The following is a 21468-nucleotide window of genomic DNA, read 5'->3' as shown; positions in this document are numbered from 1 at the left end:
AATATTTTTGGATTTTTGAAATTTGAAAAGTCAAAACAAAGTCAAACAATGAAATAGAGAACTGAGATCGATCGGAACAAGAGTTCGATCGATCAGACAGAGAGCAAAAATATGCAGGTTTTTTGTTCAGAAAATTGGCTAAGTGTTGGAACTCGAAGATCGATCGAACTTTGAAGTTGGATCGATCGAAGAAGTTCAGATCAATCTTGGAATGTTTCGATTGATGAGACAGAGAGCAGAAATATGCAGGCTAATGCAGGCTCAAAATTTTTCTAAGTGTTGAATCATGAGATCGATCGAACTTAGAAGTTGGATCGATCAAAGGTCTCTTGATCGATCTAAGAATTGGTTCGAACGATGGGACAGAGAAGTGATTTGGATGTAGGTTTCTGCAAGTCGAAATTTTTTCTAAGTGTTGGATGCAGAATGGAGTTCGATCGATCGAACTCAGGTTTGAGATCGATCGAACTATGCAAAATGCTCAATAATGACATGAAAGCTCATACAATCCTCACCAAAGTTCCTTTCAATGCATATGAGAACCAAAAATAAGTATCTAGACTTCGCATGAAATGAAATGAAAAATAGAAATGAGGGAGGAATAGGGTTTTGACACCTTACGAATGCTTTTGCTAGTCTTTAACGTCTCTAGCAAGACGTTGGGCTCTTTTAGCCCGGATCAAAGATCTTGTTATGCATCCCCTCCTTATTGGGGTGATGAATGGTTCTTTGAACTTTTCCCAACAAATGGTTCTTTGAAGAACTTGTTGGTTTAAGCTCAAAAGGAGCTTTTGGTTCCTTGTCAATGCAATCTTGTATGTGCTCATACACCACATCAACTAGATGTGCAGCTTCCAAATGTCTTTGAAAGACTTAACCCTCTATGTAAGGTTTTAACCTTTGACCATTGACTTTGAAAATGTTCCACTTCTTCAAGTTTTTGATTTCAACCGCCCCATGAGGTGCAACAGAGATGATTTCATAAGGACCCTCCCATTTGATTCTCAATTTCCCAGGAAAGAGTTTCAATCTAGAGTTGAAAAGCTAAGCTTTTTGACCAGGTTCCAAAGCATGAAAGGCTTTGGTTCGTTTTTTGTAGATTTTGGCATTATCATAAGCATTGTGTCTCAACTCTTCTAACTCACTCAATTGAAGGAACCTATTCTCTCCGGCTTTATTAAGGTCAAAATTTAGCTTTTTAACTGCCTATAAGGCTTTATGCTCTAACTCAACCGGAAGATGGCAAGGCTTTCCATATACAAGTCTATAAGGAGACATGCCAATGGGAGTCTTGTATGTCGTCCGATAAGCCCACAAAGCATCATTTAGGTTTCTTGACCAATCCTTCCGGGTGGTGTTAACCATTTTCTCAAAAATATGCTTAATTTCCCGGTTAGACAATTCGACTTGCCCGTTTGTTTGAGGATGGTAGGGAGTGGCTACCTTATGGATGACGGAGTACTTAAGAAATAAATGCCTCAAGAATTAATTGCAAAAATGTTTTTCTCCATCACTTATTATAGCCCTTGGTATACTAAAACAAGCAAAGATATTGGATTTGATGAATTGAATGATTACGGAGTGGTCATTTGTTTTGGTAGCACATCCTTCCACCCACTTGGAAACATAATTAACGGCAAGAAGAAATGTATTGAAAACCATAGGACATAGGAAATGGACCCATAAAATCAATGCCCCATATATCAAAGATCTCAACAACAAGTATATTAGTCAAGGGCATCATATCTTTTCTAGACATTGTTCCCATCTTTTGACATCTCTCACATGATTTGCAAAAATTGTAGGCATCTCTATGAATAGTGGGCCAAAAGAGCCCACTTTGAAGAACCTTCAAGGCGGTCTTCTCTGCACTAAAATGCCCACCACATGCAAGAGTGTGACAAAACACTAAGACGCTTGGAATTTCACTCTCCGGAATGCATCTTCTCATAATTTGATCTGGACAATATCGGTATAAGACAAGTCTTCCCAATAGTAATTCCGGATGTTGGCAAAGAAACGATTCTTTTCGTTCTTCAACCAAGAAGTTGGTAGCTTGCCTACTGCCAAATAATTCACAATGTCGACAAACCAAGGCATTTTTCCATTAGAAATTTGAAAGAGTTGTTCATCCGGAAAAAAGTCACAGAGTGGTAGACTGGGGAAAAGCTCTATCGATAACGTAGAAAGATGATCGACAACCACATTTTCGGTGCCTTTCTTATCTTTGATTTCAAAATCAAATTCCTGAAGAAGCAAAATCCATCTAATTAGCCTAGGTTTTGTTTCCCTTTTTATTAATAGATGCCTCAAGGCAGCATGATCAGAATAAACAACAACCTTGGACCCTAAGAGATGGGAACGAAATTTATCAAGAGCATATACTACGGCAAGTAATTCTTTCTCGGTAGTGGAGTAATTTAATTGAGCTCCCAAGAAAGTTTTACTTGCATAGTATATGGCACAAGGAAGCTTACCCACTCTTTGTCCCAAAACTGCCCCCATGGCATAATCAGAAGCATCACACATGATTTCAAATGGCAATGACCAATTGAGAGGTTGCATGATAGGAACAGATGATAATAATTCACGCAATTTATGAAAAACGTCTAGGCATGCTTGGTCAAAGACGAAAGGAGTTTCCTTGGCAAGAAGATTGCACAAGGGTCGAGCAATTTTGCTAAAGTCTTTGATAAAACGGCGGTAAAAGCCAGCATGACCTAGAAAGAAGCGAACCTTTCTCACCTTTGAAGGTGGAGATAATTCAGAAATAAGCTCGACCTTCACTTTATCAACCTCTATTCCTCTCCTTGAGATAACGTGACCCAAAACAATACCCTCTTGAACCATGAAATGGCTCTTTTCCCAGCTAAGTACGATGTTGGTTTCACGACATCTCTTACGCACTAGATCTAAGTTTTTGAGGCATGCATCAAATGAGGACCCAAAAACAGAAAAATCATCCATAAAGACCTCTAGATACTCTTCCACCATATTCGAGAAAATTGACATCATACACCTTTGGAATGTGACGGGTGCATTGCACAAACCAAAAGGCATCCGTCTATAAGCATATGTGCTGAATGGACATGTAAATGTGGTTTTCTCTTGGTCTAATGGGTCAAGGGCTACTTGATTGTACCCCGAATAGCCATCAAGGAAGCAATAATATTGTTGCCCGGCCAATCTCTCTAGAATTTGATTAATGAATAGCAAAGGGAAGTGATCCTTTCTAGTGGCGGCATTCAATTTGCGGTAATCAATGCATATACGCCATGAATTAGTGGTACGCTTAGAAATTTCCTCACCCTTTGCATTTTCAACCACCGTAATCCCCAATTTTTTGGGAACTACTTGAGTTGGACTCACCCATTTGCTATCGGAGATTGGGTAAATGATTCCGGCATCCAAGAGTTTGACAACTTCCTTTTTAACTACCTCCTTTATGTTTGGATTAAGTCTCCTTTGGGCATCCCTAAAGGGTTTTACATCATCTTCCATAAGTATGCGATGCATACAAATAGAATGGTCAATTCCCTTAAGATCCGCCACACTCTATCCTATAGCTTCCTTATTTTCTTTAAGCACATTTAAAAGAGCATCTTCTTGGTTTTTTTCAAGACTTGAAGAAATGATAACCGGAAGAGTCTCTTTTGGTCCTAATAATGAATACTTGAGATTGGAAGGTAGACTTTTAAGCTCAAGAATTGGTGGAGAGACTAAAGATGAGACCGGTGGAGTGCTAGAGAGTAGAGGAAGAGGTTCTATTGGAGTTTTCCAAGATGAAAAATCTAAGCTTGCAACAGATTCCATGAGATTGCTTACTTCATTCATTGAATTTTCATCATCAAATCCACAACTTCCATACATTTCAAGAAGGCAAGAGGTTAGAGGATCATCGGATAAAAGAGATGAAAGACTATCCTCAATTGGTTGTTTCATTAGCATCGTTGGAATCGATTCCTCAATAACCTCATCTAACACATCTACAAGGCAACACTCATCTTCATCCATAGGATGTCGACTTGCATGGAAAACATTAAGTTTGATCATCATATTGCCAAAAGAGAGGTCCATAATTCCGGATCTACAATTAATTGTTGCATTTGTGCTGGCAAGGAATGGTCTTCCCAAGATGATTGGGATGTGGTTGGAGGGATTAGCAACTGGTTCGGTATCAAGAACTACGAAATCAACCGGAAAGTAGAATTTATCCACCTTGACAAGAATGTCCTCAACCATGCCCCTAGGTGTTTTGACGAATCTATCGGCCATTTGAAGCACCACCGAGGTTGGCTTCAATTCATTCAACCCTAATTGGACATATACGGAGTAAGGAATCAAATTGACACTTGCACCTAAGTCAAGAAGAGCTCTACGAATTTCATGAGTTCCAATTACACAAGAAATAGTCGGAGCACCGGGATCTTTGAACTTCAGTGGAGTGTTTTGTTGAAGAATGGAGCTCACTTGCTCCGTGAGGAACACTTTTTTAGGGCTTGGTCCCTTGCTCTTCCTCTTTTGTGTGCAAAGATCTTTCAAGAATTTTACATAAGGTGGAATTTACTTAATGGCATCCAAAAGAGGAAGATTGATATTAACTTGCTTAAAAACTTCCATCATGTCATATGTTTTCCCTTCTTGCCTACCATAAGGCGAAGTTTTTTTGAAAGCAAAAGGGAATGGAGCTTTTGGCTCACAAGACTTTGTAATTTGAGAGGATGATAGAGAAGATTGAGAATTCCGGTTAGGAACATTTTCATTCAAAGGAGTAGGAGTAGAATTGGGAATTGGATGGGTGACAATTTAAGGTTGCACCGGTTCACTATCTTCCTTTGGTAGTTCAACCCTATTGTCCACTTGCTTACCACTTCTCAAGGTGGTGATGGCTTGCGCTTGAGCTTGGGAAGAATACCCCGATGTAGGGTTTGCTTCCACACAAAATTGGGCCTTTGGATTCCTCTCGGGTTGACTAGGCAATTTCCCAATTTCTCTTGCATTCAATGCATTAGTTATGGTCCCAATTTGGGATTCAAGCTTTGATATAGATTGAGAGTGAGAATGCAACAAGTTGGTATCCTTTTCTAAGCTACCCAAGACCATCAAAACCTTGTCTTCAAATGTGGAATTACTAGAAGGTGCTTGAGGATAATGAAGGCCAACTTGGGAATCATACATTTGAGGATGTGAGAAGTCATTCATTCTTTGATGATGGAAAGAAGAAGAGACGAACCCTTGAGAACCTCCATTTCTTTTATGAGGTAGAATGTATTTTCTTTGAAGATTTTTAGCTTGATAAAGGCTTTCATTCCATAATGGAACATATGCTTTTGAATAAGGGTGAGCAAATGTGGCATTAACTTGTTCAAAATGTTCATTAACAACATGTCCACGGGGACAATTGAAAGTAGTATGCAAAACACTTGAACATGTCATGCAAGGCTCACAAAGATGAGTTGTATGATGAAAATGAGATGCATTGATAACCGATTTTTGATTCAATAAGAATTGATCAAGTTTTTGAGAAAGAGTTTTAACCTCGGCTACAATTTCCCTTGAATTTTCAATTTAACACACTGTTACACTTTTCTCCTTTTTAGTAAAACCATGATCAAGCCGAGAAGTGTAATATTTGTGCAAAGAATTTTCACTCATTTTTTCAAAGAGGTGCCAAATGTTATCTTCATGTTTTCCAAAATATGAACCTCCACATGAGGTATCAACTATGTCATTTTGTCTGTCGGATAGGCTTTCATAGAAGTATTGGACAACTTGCCATTTTGGAATACCATAGTGTGGACACTTTCTTAGCAAGTCATTCAATCTCTCCCAAGCCTCATGCAACAACTCTCCTTCCCTTTGAGAAAATTCTCTAATTGAAGCACACATTACATTGGTCAAACTTACGGGGTAAATTTTTTTTAAAAACTCATTTTGCATTTGTGCCCAAGATGTTATTGAATTTACCCCTCAAGTATTGAACCAATGCTTTGCTTTATTTTTAAGTGTGAAAGGGAAGAGGAGTAATTTAAGAACTTCCTTCGGGACATCCATGTACCTCACGGTGAAACATAGTTCAAGAAATTCATTAAGATGCCTATATGGTTCCTCTTCATCCAAGCTATAAAAGAGTGGACACATTTGAATGGTCTCGGGCTTGATTTCATATTGATTAGCCTCAAAATTAGGCAACACAATGCAAGTAGGTGCATGGTATGTATGAAGATTATAATGATCATGAAGGACCATTGGAGGAATTGGAGCTTGAACTCCGGGGTCATGTTGATTAAGAGGTAGGTTTTGCATGAAGCGTGGGCCTAAATAGCCAAGATTACCCTCTAGATTTTCCATGTGAATGCCTAGAATGAACGATATGACAAGGTCTATACAAGACTACAAATGACACACAAATCACAACAAAACAAGCAAGCACTCCTCCTTTGCAACAAATCAACAATTAACAAACTTCCTCCATATACAATGTTCCCATACTGCCATGCGTTGATAACAATGCAAAGAAAAGTAAATTGCCTCCACGCGGGCTTACGATTTATCTAAGAAATTAAAAACTAGCCTCCATGCGGGCCAACGATTTAACTAAGAGATTGAGTAAGAAAAAGCTCACAAAGGTCCTTTAGCACTTCAATTCCAAATTTAAAGCTTAGCTTAGCAATTTTTTAAAATTTTTAGCATTTTTCCTTGCTTGCTTAGCTCCTTTGCTTGGATGTTCCTTTGCTTACTTACTAGCTCAATGCTCTTTGTCAAAGATGAACAATCACAATAAGTAATCTAAAGAAAAATAAAAACAAAGTAAAGACACGATCAAAAGAGTACTAATTCCTAATTGATTCCACAAATACGACGTTACCTATCTCCAACAATGGCGCCAAAATTTGATGATTAAAACCGTTCCTTCACGCCAAATTGATATACTGAATGTGCGGTTCAAGAAAAGCCTTTTGGGTCAAGTTTAAATTTATAAAAACCACTACCAACACTACTACTAAAGTAGCTAGAGTGAGTGGGGATCGTCCCAAGGGATTGGAGTCGTACTTGATTGTGGAATCGCAATTAGGGTTAGCAGGTCGAGTGATCAAACAAATGGTTAATTGGTTAATTAAACTAGAGAGTAACTAAATTAAATTAAGTAATTGAATGTAACAAAGAGTAAGTAAGAGAGAGAGAAATCTTAGGGTTTAGAGGTCACCATCAAGCAATGTTTTTCTACACTTCTAACTAGTGACTAATGAGGGTAATGTGTGTTGCAATATTGGTATGTGTGTGTGTGTGTTTGGTTGATTCAATTAGTAAGGGTGACCAATTAAGCATACATTGTCTAATCAACTTTTGAAAAGCACAATATATCTAGCAATTAAGTATATATTGTCTAAATAGCATGTGAAAAGTACAACATATCTAGCAAATCATTAATCCTTTCATTAAGCTCACAAGCCAAATACACCACAAGGTTAGAGACATATGCTACTTACATTCAAAAGTATGAAACATCAAACAACTAGCATGGATTGTCCTCTCATCTAACAACTATGCTATCACTACACTACAATTAAGCTAATGACATGAAATTAAACTAAGTAAGCTAAGGGAGAGGTATAATCCATCAAGAAAGGAGCATGGACCATCTAGAAAATCATAAGAGCATTCTTTTAAGTACAATATTTTGACAATCTCTAAATCTATAGCATTAATACGTATAGACATGCATCAATAACATAAGAAATAGAGGCAAACACATAAACATCTATTCTAGCATACATAGACATATGGATAGAATGAAATGTTCAATTGGAAGCATTAAACCACATAAATCATTGAATAAACAAGATCTATATATATCAAAGTGTCAAAACATTAATTACAACACTATTCCCTCAATAATACACAAGATTATGATATAGAAAGCATGCTTGGGGATAACTCTAGTCCCAAGAGGATGTCTAGCCACTCATGGTGATGTTGCTCCAACCCTCAAGGACTAACTCCATGTAAGAGATTTGCTCCTTGGTTGATGAAGAGTCTCCAATGGTGTCTCTAGCCTCCTCCTCCTCTAAGCTTGCTCTCCAAGAGATTAAACCTTAGAATAGTCTATGTCTCAAAAAATGCATCATATTCCTTTTATAGGTAGGTCAAGTGGCACATAAAATGAGCTGGGGTCGTGCAAAGAATATTCTCTAATGATTGGATAGAGGACGGATTGCACAAGCTGTAAATTTAACTTTTTCGCACTGGAGGAAGTTCGATCGATCGAACCTTGGACTTGGATCGATTGAACTGGCTGAGATCCATCGAACTTAGGCTGGATCGATCCAACTGGTTGAGCTTTTTGAGAAAAGACAAATCCGAGATATTTTAAGAGATATTTTTGGGAAAAGGACAAAAGTGGTTAGTGGGTGGTACAGTTGTGGATAGGATCAATCATTTGAATAAGGACAAAAGTGTTCGATCGATCGAATGGTGGTGTTAGATCGATCAAACTTTTGGACTTTATGCTTTTGGGTCAAGGCTTGGATCTATCTTGAAGTGCTGAAATCAATCATTGTTCGATCGATTGAATCTTGAAGTTGGATCGATCGAACTTTGCTGCTTCCCACCTTTGGCTTCATTTGCTTCTTTCTTCTCCACTTTGCTCATTTCTTTGTTTAATCCCAGAATTGCTTCAATTAAGCTCTTATTTGGCTAAGTTAACTTATTTTCGGGATAAGTGCCTGAAAATGGAAATAATATGAAATCAATCTAAAACGTTAAAGTAAAATAGATAAAGGTGCTAGAATGCCTAAGCTTAAGGGGTTTAAATACGCACTTTTCAGCGCTCATCAATCGGCAGGAGAATCAGGAGATTAAAGCAATGATGGCTCAAGCTTTAGCCTTAATCCAGGCCGAGGTAGTTCAACAAGGTCCACTAGCACTACTAGCGGCTGCCAGGGGGCATGTGATTGCAAACCCCCAACAAAAGTTAGTTGATTCATATCCTCTACTTCAACCTGCCAATTATAGTGAGGTCATGTTTGCCGATCAATGGACTTTTGGGCATAATGCAGTCCTGCCGATTGAGCTGAAGGCAAAATCAGCTGAGGCAAAATCGGCTAAAAGACAATCGGCTGAAATGAAATCGGCTGGAAGGAAATCAGCTAAGATAACTCCTTACTGGCACAATGTCATTCATCTAGTAGAGATAATAGGCAATCGGCTAGAATGATGCTTCATAATAATTTAATTCCTGCCGATCATGATCATGATTTGCTAGCGGAGTTAGAAAACTCATGGTGGGCAAGTCCTTCCTGATTTTTGGGCAAGTGATATCAACAAATTTTATGAGAATCTAGGAAGAAGCCTAAATCGGCAGATTTGGTTAAATAAAGATCATCTTAGGGGTGATTCAGAAGAAATAAAGCTTTGGAGCTCACTGATTTGCAATCTTATTCCAATTGATTAACTCAAAATTTCCTTCCAATGTATTTTAAAATTTCAAATATCTTATCGGCTTGGGTGGTCGACAACCAATAAAACACTTAAAATGGGGGGCATTGTTGACACCCATTTTGGTAATTTTGTATTGATGACGTGGCAGTAGAGAAGGGTGATATTCTACGTAAATTGAAGTTGAAATTGCATGCAGAGATGGGAAGAGTATTTTGAATAAGTTGTGGATAAAGATCATTGTTTTAAGACTTATCTTTTAGTTAGTTTTAGTTGCATAATTATGTTATCTGTAGGATTAGTTTATTTTGAATTAATAGTTTATTAAGTTATAGAGTTGTAATGCAAGTAAAATACTTGCATATAGGAGTTTGTTTTAGGTAGTTTTCTATAAATAATGCTATAGGCATGCTTTGTAAGAGATCCAACACCTTCAGAATCAATTTCTTATTTTATTTGCTTTCTTAAACACTTTCCCCAAATAGTATCCTTGCTATCTCTATCTCTCTCTCTCTATTTCAGTCTCGTTCTATTTCTCTCCCTATATCTCTGTCTCTCTATCTCTTCTCCCTATCGCTTTCTGTATCTATTTCTCTCCCCTTTCTATTCTCTCATTATTTACTATAAATTATTCAATATAAAGTTCTTTTAACTAAGGCAATTAGAACTCATTAAGGAGTATATTTGTTCTCTTCCTCTTGTAATCGCCTGAAAGTCAACCTTCCAAAAGAGACTGCAAGTTGACAAATTACACTTGAACCATATATTTGGTTCTGGCACGCTCGCAACACATCAATTTGAGATCGGCACCAGTCAGCCGATTTTAGGGTCAACACCTTCGAGCCAATCTCAAACTTGGCTGCTGAAAGCTTGATCAAACTCGAGCCAAGCTCGAACATCCATCAGAAGTTGAGCACGAACACTCCAAAGGTCGGCTGATTTACAGCCCTATCTGTAATGGCACCACTACCAGATTGTGACTCCAAAGTCTGTTATGGTCAAGGAAGATTTTATATGGTTCCTAGATTGGGTCGGGTTTCCTTGTATTAAACCTTTGTTTACTGGGTTGGGCTTTGTAGCTTGGGCTGTCCCGGTAATTGGGCAATCTCCCTGTTGGTGGCTGTAATTTTCGAGCTACTAATATATATATATATATATATATATTCAACTTTTACATTTTAAAGATAAATAAATAAATATGACGTATACAAAATAATTTAGCATAGTTAAATCACCAAGCGCTGCACTGTCTCTTTCATCTCTCTCTTAAGGACCCAAAATATATATATATATATATATATCCAGTTAAATAAATACAAAAATAGAAGAAAAGACTTAGTATTAAATTATGATTTTAATAAAAACTTGAAAACACTAATTTTTTTTTTTTTTTTAATGATGAAACCCAGGGATGGATTCCTTATTTGACGGGAAAATAAAATAAAATTAAAATTAAGGCAACAATATTAGGCATCATATGGTACCAAACGTTTTATTTTTCAGTAACACCACCATCACCATGCATTCACCACCTTTGACTGACACAATCGCGGCCAAAACAAAGCAGTTATAACTGATATTTGAGTCTAGTTGAAAACATATACATATACATATACCCTCGAAATTACAGAAAAAGCAATTGACATAAATTACATCAAAGGAAAAGTTTGACACCGCGTTCATTCATTACTGAATTTTCGTAGAGTTTCTTTGTCATTCATGGATCAATTGTCTGAATCCTCAAAGTTCTTGCTTTGATTCCTTAAGTATGAAGACGTCCGTCAGAGCAGTTTTCGACACCAAAGCAGCCCCCAAGAGACACAAAGCCTGCAACAAAAATCCACAGTATCCATCAATGGATCATTGGCAACTAATAAATGTAACAACTAGTGTAAAAGTTCTCAATTATATATATAGCATGAATAGAGTATAAAACCAAGACCTCCCAAAATTAAAACTATTGACAACCATTTGTCCCGAAAATTAAGAACAACTATGTATAAAAGCTCTAATGGATATCATCAGAAATGTAATGAATTCTCAGTTTAAGAAGCCACAATGAACTAGTTGTTAGAATCAATAGAATGTAAGCAATACTTGGAAGTCTCAAGTATTTACCTCCTCCACACCGATAGTCACTTCTTGCTCTAAAATGTCACTGTGAGAAATATTAAATCTGTCCATAAAACATACAATAGACATTAGAGATAAAGGCATTATGGTCAAATCGTCTGTCACCAAGAAAGGTCCCCTAAAGAATCCATTGCCAGTTATTGCTTCCACTGGACGGGTCAGACCTCCACCGGAAGAGATATTGAAAAGGGAAGAAGCAGTAGAGTGAGATGGATATGAAGCTTCCTCGATGGAAATGAGTTGGTTATGCAATGCAAGTCCTCGGGCCAGCTTTGGATTGACTAAAATTGCCTTAATCTCCTCAGATTTTAAGAATTTCTTAGCATCCAAATCTTGGATGCTCTTGTACATATTATCTAAGCATCCCCTCAAGGACAAACAAGGCAACTTTTCAAAGATATAACCAAGCGGATATGTGAGGAAACTGCCAATAAGATTAACAAAATCCTCATTTGCTTCTGCATACAATGCCCTGTTACTAGATTTTCTGATGATAAGATTCAAAGTTGTCTTTGTTTCATTTTTTGTTGCGTCCACGGCCCTTTGAAGTTGATTCATGCTTCTTGGACCATACTTTTCGTGGCAAATGTCAAAACTGCTTTTGTCAATTGCTGGTTCCAAGATGATCTCCGAGAATGGAGCCCTTGTTGTCAATGAACAACTGAGCAATTTCATAACCTGAGAAAGAGAGAGAGAGAGAGAGAGAGATAGAGTGACCATTCATTTTGTTCATAAAATAAAATAAAAGTAAAACTAGTTAACTTGTTTATTACCTTATCCCTTCCTATGTTTATGGTCCTTTCTTCTCTTGTGCTACTATCTGTAGCTTCAAACTTACTGAGCAGAGCTAAGATACTCGTAGTGGAAATGGGCTTTACATGAAAGTCATCAGTTATCATCAACCTTGCAGTAGGATTCACAAACACCCCTCCATCTGGAGGCACATGTCCTTGCACTTCGAGGTTCCTAGCGCAGCCCATGACACGTCCACAGTGGCAACGAGCATTGTAGTAAGGACCAAAACAGTGATCGTAATAGCACATATAGTACTCATTAGTATCACTATTAACAAAATTCAGTTTTAGGTTCATGCAGTAAATTTCAGCTGCACTTCGAGGACGAAGCAGCATGTCCTTGCACTTCACACTTTGTAGATGTTTCTCGTCAAGATTCTCCACACTTTCATATAAGTTATTCAAACAACCAAAATGGTCTTCTATTGAGTGTTCACGAGCAACTCTGATAAAGTTTCCAAGAGGCATAGTCATGAAGCTGAAGAGAACATCAACAAAATCCTCATTGGACTCGACACAAACAACACGGTTTTTATCTTTGTCCACCAGCACCTTCAGGCTTATACTTTGTGAATCGCCGTTCGACATCATTCGAAGGCAAAAGGAAAATAACAGGCAGCTTATATTTTTAATGAATGCAACCTGCATCAATCATCATATAGAATTTGAAGTTTCATAAAATGTTGGAATTTGCATGTTTATATGATGGCTAATCTGTATGTTAAGTTCTGTATAATGACGAAACTGTAGCAACTGAATTTCTATAATGACTAAATTGTATGTTATAGAAACTAATAGATTGGCACGTTCATTAGAACAAATCATATGTGCTATTTTCATTATTGCAAAAGTCGACATAAAATAAAGATAAAACATATCATTACCTACATCAATGATCCTCAATTTTCAAAGTAACCTGACAACAATATCAGGGAAAAGAAGACACAATATAGACATTGATATCCTCTTCCTCTATGCACTGCCTTACTGGTGCAAGGCAAGTGCTAAGAAGTCATTCAATCAAAATAATTCCTAGACAATCTTTGAACGTTTTGCCTAATCCACCAACTCTTAAAGCATAGAAGAAGGCATAGAATTATACCCGTTCCAAAAAATCAAAACATGACTGAACTATAAACATGTTCTATGATCTACACAGCTTACAAAGCTGGTTAGGAAAAACAAGGGACTGAAACCGTTTGGACTTTCATTCCTAACTGATTACAAAGCATGCACGTTAGTGTTGTAATACTTGACTTGTTACATTGATTTTAGACTCAAACTACATAGAAACTAAACCATATTTTTGCACTGTGACTTGCTGAAATTAGTAAAATTAGTGACAATGAAAATTCAAGCATACGGTATGCTGAAAAATAGACAAGCATTAGGGCTTCGTTTGTTTGAATGTAAAATATTTTTTAGAAAATATATTTGACTTTGGTTGTCGTAAAATATTTACGCAAAAAAAAAAAAAAAAAAAAAGTAACAAAAATAACTTATCCATCAATATTAGACAAATTATTTTACATGTCTCGCCATGGACTAGACCTCAATCTCGATTTAGACCTTTGACAAACATCCAAAAAGTAAAAATAAAAAAGTATTTAAGGAAAAAAAGAAAATCATTTCTAAAAATAATACTTTTTGTCCAAACAAACGAAGCCTAGAAGGAGATACCATTATCCAAAAAATCCCGTCCTCAATGACAAAAAATAAAAAAATAAAAACCTCCAAAAATTGCAATCAAGGACTTCCCCTATGTTCCTCTTATCTACTACAGTGGATGTTAAAAATCAAGAACAAAATTAACCAGAACTGATTGCCAGTAATCAAATAATCATGAAATTGAAAGAGAGCCTAATTAATAGATGTTAATTTCTTTTTAGCTATTAACAGAAAAGTAAATAATCCTGAACAATTGAATACAGAAAATTTATCCTGTAGCAACAATTTCACGTAATGGCATGCTCTTTAGTGTATATATATGTATACATGTAAATAAACATCATCAGCCTACCCTTTCAACATTAGAAAAGAACCATATAACATTTGGATCACATTGTCCTCAAAAACTAAAACAACAAAAACATCACTACCTCAATCAAAATATATAATACCATGACGAAGATCAAAGAAGTAATACTAATTTTAACACTCAATAATGGAAGAGATAGATGGTACCTGAACTGAGCAAGCACAGCCTCAAATGCCTGAATATTGGAGTATTAATTTGTGGGTCGTTGATGCTTAGAGAAGAAATAAAGTGTGGATGATGATTTATAAATGGGTTTTAAAAGGGAAAGCATAGAAGTTGACTGGGTGTTGGAAGGAGAGTGGAAAATATAAACTAGGTTACTTTTCCTGTGTCACTGTCTCAATCGATTTATACGACAAGAAAAAGAAAGAAAACATAGTAATACGGAGTAGCGAATTAATCTTTTGTGGATGGAAGAAAAATAATAATAATAATCATATACAGTATGTTTTAAATTGAGAAAATAAGGATAATTTTTTAATTTGAAGAATAAAATAACTAAAATACTCTTAAGTTAAAATAAGAATTATAAAATAAATAAATAAAATAAAAATAAAAAGTAGAAAAGAAGGGCATTTTTTAAAATTTTAATAAAACCAAAAAAAAAGTATTTATTTTTTATTATTAATTTATTTATTTTGCTTTTGATTTTTTTTAATTATTATTATTTATTTATAGAAAAAATAATAATAAAACCTTAAATTCGGGCATTTTAAGATTTTTTTTTAGGATAAAGTGTATTAACCTCCTTGAACTATTGGTCATTTGTCAAAAACCCTCCTGAACTACAAAAAACCCCTAAACTATGATTTTGTTGCAATTTACCCCCTTGAACTATTGGTCATTTGCAAGAAACCCCCCTGAACTACAAAAAAACCTAAGAACTATGATTTTGTTACAATTTACCCCCCTGAACTATGATTTTGTTTCAATTTACCGCCATGACATTAGCTTCTGGCACCGAAAGTTTTGAAAGACCAATTTACCCTTATAACACATTGCATCATTTTAACTTATACACTTCTTACATTTTTTTTTTTTTTTGCCAAAAGATGTTTTTCACCCAACACAACCAAAAACAGAGAGCTAAAGAGAGAAAAAAGAGACCAAAGAAATCCGAGGTCGGTGGGATAGTTCGGTCTCAGATGATGGCAGCTTGTGCGCAAAGGACTCGGCTGTGATGAAAGCTTGGTTGACTCGGCCGTGAATTGTGGAGGCGGTGGCGAGCTCAATGGGGCTCGGCAGTGAATTGTGGATGACTATGTGCTCGAAACACGGACGACGGTGTGCTCAGCTATGGAGATGGCAGAATGGGTCGGCGAGCTTGGAATGGACGGTGGAATGGATCGGCGACCAAGGTGAGCTGAACGGCGGGCAAGGTGGTGACGGTGATAGGCTGACGCAACGGTGCAGATAAGTGCGATATATATGGCCAACGGATCTGGTGGGTGGTGTAACGGCTATGATTGGAAACCCATTGATCCAAGCAACAGATTCCTTGGCTTATCCAAACACTCCTCAGACAATATCTACCACTCCGATCCCAGCCGCAAATTCCTCGGCTTCATCGTCCCTTTCAGTCAATCAATTCGCGCGGACAGGGTAAACTGCAAAAATATATATATAGTTCAGGGGGGTTTCTTGCACATACCTCAATAGTTCAGGTAGGTTTTTTGTAACTTTTATAGTTCAGGAGATTTCTTGCACATACCCCAATAGTTCAGGGGGGTTTTTTTTGTAACTTTTATAGTTCAGGGGGGTTTAATGCACTTTACCCATTTTTTTTTTTTATAAAAAAATGGTCAAAATTGATAAGGAAACAATTTGCTATATCTTAGACAATTTATATTTAAAAGTATTTGGGTCATTGGATTGGGTATGGGTTCACTTGCTCAATTAACACCCAACCCATTTATGACCCACTATAAATGAGCTAATAATAAGTTATTGAACTATTACTGATTTGCTCATTTAGGACCAGCCCAAAACCCACTGAAACCCAACCCAATTACCACCCCTCCTCTTAACAACCACTTAAGTAATTTAGTAAACTCAAATTGAATTGTCATCAATCTATTATTGAATTACAACAATAATTTTGAGAATTTTGACTTTTCTCTCCATTCTGATTTTAAGGTCTGTATTATTATAGGAGGTGATGGATGCTTTATTAGTACAACCAAAAGTGAAAGTGTGCAAAAGAAAAAGTTTCAAAGAAAGAGATATGTTGTTTTCAAACTACTCAAGGAAGAAAACTAGATGAAAATTTTAGAAATTAATTTTCTAATTTCGTGGAAATCAAACCATTAATTTTTTTCGATTTGTTGAAGAAGATCAAATCTTGCAATTGACTTTTAATGGGCTATTGAAAAACCATTCATTTATATAAATATAAAAAAGGTTATAAAACTTTTTTTTTAAAAAAAATAAAAAAATAAATAAATAAATAAACGGCGTTTAGAAATTTGTTAATCGGCAAAACTGGGTTTTTTAGAGTGGATTTTTTTGGGAAAAACGATTAATTTATACTTCTCTTTGCTGTCGATCATAGCATTTGTTTACTTTCCAAACAAAAAAATCATAGCATTTGGTGAGTGTTAATCTTTACAAGAAAAAAAAAAAAAAAAAGAAAAAAAAAAGAAATGCACACTGCATCAATTATCACATAAAATGTTAAGACATTCATCTCATGTGGAATATAATGAGAATATTGTCTTTTTCATGGAATAATCGTTCAAAGGAAAATGATGGATGCAATCCAACCATATTTAAGGACTACTAGTAAAGTCACGAATCTCACATTGGTTGAGGGAAAGTCCAAACATGAACAAAGATTAATAGTAGTTTTGCCTTTGCCACCATGACAATTCAAAAAGTTTTGAAAGGTATGATTATATATATATATATTTATTACACTAAATTATCCAAACAAAGGAATAAACTTGAAAAGGAGCACATGAACTAAACTAAACAGAGACTAACAAACTTAAAACTCCCAAATTGGGATTGCAATGTATTTACTACTACTCTAACCATAAAATTTCCTGGCTAATGCTTCTAATTTTTATTTTTTAAGAAAAAAGGAATTCCCCCTTTTTTTCCAAGTTTGAAAAATAATAATAATAGTAATGTCCTTTCCCTTTTCCACTTTTCCTTCCATACTTACTTCCTTCTTGAGAACCAAACCAAGCAGTATAAAATATGAAAAATAATTCAGCAAAACTAAATCCCAAGGTACAAGCTGGGTAACTCCAAAGACTTCCGAGTTCTAAAAATGGTTCTGGGTAGAAACTTTAAAACAGCAAAAATAAATAAATCTTGGAATTCAAGGGTGAGAAATAGGAATGTGGCAATTAAGGGGAAAATAATTGTAATGTCTGTAACTTAAAAAGGCAAAATAAAAAGATAAAAGAAAAGAAAAAAAAATGTTTGGGACCCACAAGTTTAAATGGTCATAAGACCACGTTTTTTTTCCTTTTTTTTTTTTTGTTCTCTGTTGTTTCTTCTATCTCGCAGCTCTCTGCCTCTTTGTATTTTTTTTTTTCTTTTTCTTTTGCAAGCTTTCACTCTTGATTTCTCCCTCATCTCTTATCGGATTAAGGTGCCGTTTGAGGCAAAACGACGAGCACGACGAGCTCTACGTGCTAGTACCAGAAATTCCAGCTTTTGGTCCTCTTTGGGAGCTCGAATTTAGAGACTCATTTTAAGGGTTTTGGCTCACTTTTGAGGTAGGGACACCTTAATCCACTACTTTCTTGTTCCATTGTGAGTTATAATCATTTGTTGTGCCAAGCATGCTTAATTAGAAGTTAATTGTATTAATGATTATTTTAAATGTTGTCTAGAGAAATTAATGTATTTGAATGTGAGTTGTTTTATGTGTAAAGCATGCTTAAATGTATTTTGTTATATCTTAATGTGTTAATAATTACTTGGGAGATGTTGAACATATTAAATGTTTAATTTTATGGTGTAGAATTTTAAATGCCATGACATTGAATGTATGGAACATATATACATGCATATACCATTGGGTTTGCATGAAATGGGAGAAATTGTTCTTGAAATAAATATGGGGAATTTCAGGGAAGTGTTTTTGATGAAATGGTTTTATGCGAAACCCGGTCGCTGCGGGGTTACCAACGGGCCGGAGGTTAATATAGCCTAGAGGGGACTAGGGAGTCGTCCTAGTGTGGTTGAGCTAGCTGGGCCCTATAATGACGCCGCGGGGTTACCAAGGTTCAGGGACACTACCTAATCCTCCTCTTGTGTCGCGGCGGGGCTACCAAAGGGCGGGCTGTATTAACAGTTTGGAAACAATGTTTTGGATTATGAAAATGGGGAGCGACACTAGCATGCATTGCATCTCATACCATTGCATTGGATATACTTGAGATTGAATCGTTATGCTGTATTATTTCCCGACATTGTATGATTCCCATTTCCCATTGGCCTATGCTTTGTTTGGATTCACAAGGACACAAGATGTGTGTCTTAAGTGTCACCTGCTGAGCTTTATGCTCACCCTACTATTCATATTATTTTTTTTAGGTCTTGGAAATGAACTGGTGGACGACAATCCACCTCAAGCTTGAAAGTTGTTAGAAGGTTGTTTGCTATTTTGTATTTTGACCATTTTATGTATATTCGTAGTTGTGGAAATGTAACTAAGTTAGTATTCATGGCCTTGTAACTTAAGAACGAACTTATCTTTTGTTTGATGTAAATGAAACTAATGAAATTATGGTATATGTTTCCATGCAATTGTATCATGTAACGTTGTAAGACAGGGATTTTAAATCTTAACCATGTATTTTGGGACTGTAATTATGATAATTTAGATTAATTGGTGTGTGGATATTCCACCATGAGAGGAACTATGTTAAGGTATAATGAACGGATGAATGGGATGCTGGATGATTTTATGTGCTTTGTGTATTGGGACAGGTTGTTGAAGGCCCATTTTTAGGAGAGGTTATGCCGAATTTTTTTTTTAAATTTTGGCATCAGCTAGGGTCGTTACAAATTTGGTATTAGAGTGATGGTTCGAATACCATTAGGACAACGGGTAGAGGCTTACCTAGGGTTGTCTGGGAAGTCATTTGCATTGTTATTTCCTTGCTTGGAAAAGTGTTTTGCTATGTGAAAAAGCATGCTTAACTACTTACTTGTTTACGTGCTTATGTGCTTATATGCCTATATTAATGTGTTCATTGCATAGTATTACATGCTAAATGTTTGTACAGTATCTTTTTGCATTGGGTTGTTCACGGTTGGACCTTAGTGTTATCGTTATTAAATTGTTTCCTTTGTTTTATAGAACGATGTCACGGCGTGAGGAAATCAGGGAAGTTGGCCCTAGACCGACTAGGGGTGATGATGGCGAGAGCTCCAGTTCTAATCCGGAGGAGTTAAATGATGAGGACACACTTCTTAGGGACTTGATTCCCCCGAGAGTTGTCCCCACAAGGAGGGATAATGTTGAAGCACCTGTAGAAGTGGGTGAAGGTTCTGTGGCACTGGAGTTTAATCGTTTGTTGCAAAATGTCGTGAGGACAACGATTGCTGCTCAGTCGTAGTCGGCACTACAACCTACAATTCAAGTTGAGGAGACACCAGCTCAGAAGCGTCTCAAGATTATTAAGGGGTTTTCTCAGCTGATGCCGGTTATGTTTGAGGGCGGTGCGGATCCAATGATAGCCGACAACTACATGGATCAAGTCGAAACTCAGTTGACCTCAATGGATGTGACAGATGATCACTTGAAGATCATCCTAGCAACTTACAAGTTTGCTATGGATGCCAAGGTTTGGTGAAAGTCGATCACTAACCAGTACAAGATTGAAGAGATGAGTTGGGACAGGTTCAAGGAACTGTTTTATGAGAAGTACTTTCCGCTTTCCAAAAGATGGGAGTTACAAGACCAGTTTCATAATCTTATTCAAGGGAACATGTCAGTGGCGGAGTATGAGAACAAGTTCACCCTACTCTCCCGTTTTGCTCCAGAAGTGGTGAGAGATGAAGCTAATAAGACTCGGAAGTTTGTCTCGGGTCTTAATGATCGAATGAGGCCGTTGATCACGGCACAGTTTATTAAGGTTTACTCTGAAGCAGTGGAAAGGGCTTTGATGCTGGAGGCTGACAATAGAAAGAAGGATGCAAGAAGAGAGCAATTGAAGCAAAAGAGGGGTGCAGGGCCATCCTCAGAGGGATCTTCTTGGAAAAGGAACAAGGGCAGTCCATCTCAGTTTCAGGGGCAACAGTCTACAAGATCTGCTCCTACCACTCCTATGCCAGCTGGATCTGACAGGAGTGCAGTTGTTTGTTATCAGTGTCAGCAGCCCGGACATTACAAGTCCAGTTGTCCGATGAGATCGTCTTCAGTTTCGTCAGCTCCGAAGGCTTGTTATGGGTGTGGCCAGCAGGGTCACTTGATTCGTGATTATCCGAGTCAGAGAGCAGGCACCATTAGTGGCAGAGGGTCACAGCAGAGGCCGTCACAATCGGCTACAGTTCAGTCAGGTTTTAGACCACCACCACCATAGCCTACTATATCTTCACAGGGTTCACGATCAGTTAGGAGGGATACTCCTACTATGTCAGTGCAGCAGTCAGGTGTTCAGGTTGGCAGTCCTCAGGCACAGGTACCACAGGGACGTGTTTTTGCACTGGCACAGACCGATGCATCTTCTGGACCGTCAGTTCTTCGAGGTATATTTCCAGTGTTTGGTTGTTGGGCCCGTGTTTTGTTTGACTCTGGTGCATCTCATTCTTTCATTTCATCATCATTTGCACTTGCATCGGGGTTAGAAGTTAGTTTCATGGATAGGGCGTTATGTGTTGATACGCCAGTTGGGGTTTCAGTGTCATTGAGCCGAGTTGTGCGGGATTGCTCCATTGTGATAGCCGGGCGGACCTTTGTGTTTGACCTTATCCTCCTGGAGATGACTAGCTTTGATGTCATTCTCGGGATGGATTGGTTGGCTTCATTTCATGTCACGATCGACTGTTACAGAGGAAGGGTTACAGTTTGCACTCCCGAGGGAGACTGTTTCTTTTTCGTGG

General features: G+C 37.1%; 1 protein-coding gene across 2 annotated transcripts; it reads right to left on the bottom strand.

Moving 5' to 3' along the window:
- Positions 1 to 10990: 10990 nt before the first annotated feature.
- On the bottom strand, positions 10991 to 14701 carry LOC132294404 (uncharacterized). Of its 2 annotated transcripts, none has more exons than XM_059792250.1 (4): positions 14550 to 14701; positions 12345 to 13007; positions 11557 to 12249; positions 10991 to 11265 (listed from the first exon to the last, which is right to left on the bottom strand). In XM_059792250.1, exons 2-4 carry the CDS (start codon positions 12954 to 12956, stop codon positions 11179 to 11181), a joined length of 1392 nt encoding a protein of 463 aa, XP_059648233.1. In that variant the 5' UTR covers positions 12957 to 13007; positions 14550 to 14701; the 3' UTR covers positions 10991 to 11178. The 2 variants fall into 2 exon arrangements, with proteins under 2 accessions (XP_059648233.1, XP_059648232.1); XM_059792249.1 differs by lacking the exon at positions 14550 to 14701 and adding an exon at positions 14465 to 14531.
- Between the last annotated feature and the right edge of the window lie 6767 nt (positions 14702 to 21468).

Source organism: Cornus florida, unplaced genomic scaffold, assembly GCF_030987335.1.
Source record: "Cornus florida cultivar Cherokee Brave unplaced genomic scaffold, ASM3098733v1 CherokeeBrave_3.0.0_Hap2_Chr02, whole genome shotgun sequence".
Lineage (NCBI taxonomy): Eukaryota > Viridiplantae > Streptophyta > Magnoliopsida > Cornales > Cornaceae > Cornus > Cornus florida.
This window is presented reverse-complemented; position numbering and strand designations above follow the sequence as displayed.

Bases quoted from the DNA above. Each gene is read 5' to 3' on its own strand.
- LOC132294404 (XM_059792249.1), bottom strand. From the start codon at position 14,488: ATGGTATTATATATTTTGATTGAG. The intron at 12,250-12,344 runs GTAATAAACAAG...TCTCTTTCTCAG, and splicing joins TAAACATAGGAAGGGATAAG to GTTATGAAATTGCTCAGTTG. The intron at 11,266-11,556 runs GTAAATACTTGA...TTTTTGTTGCAG, and splicing joins TGACTATCGGTGTGGAGGAG to GCTTTGTGTCTCTTGGGGGC.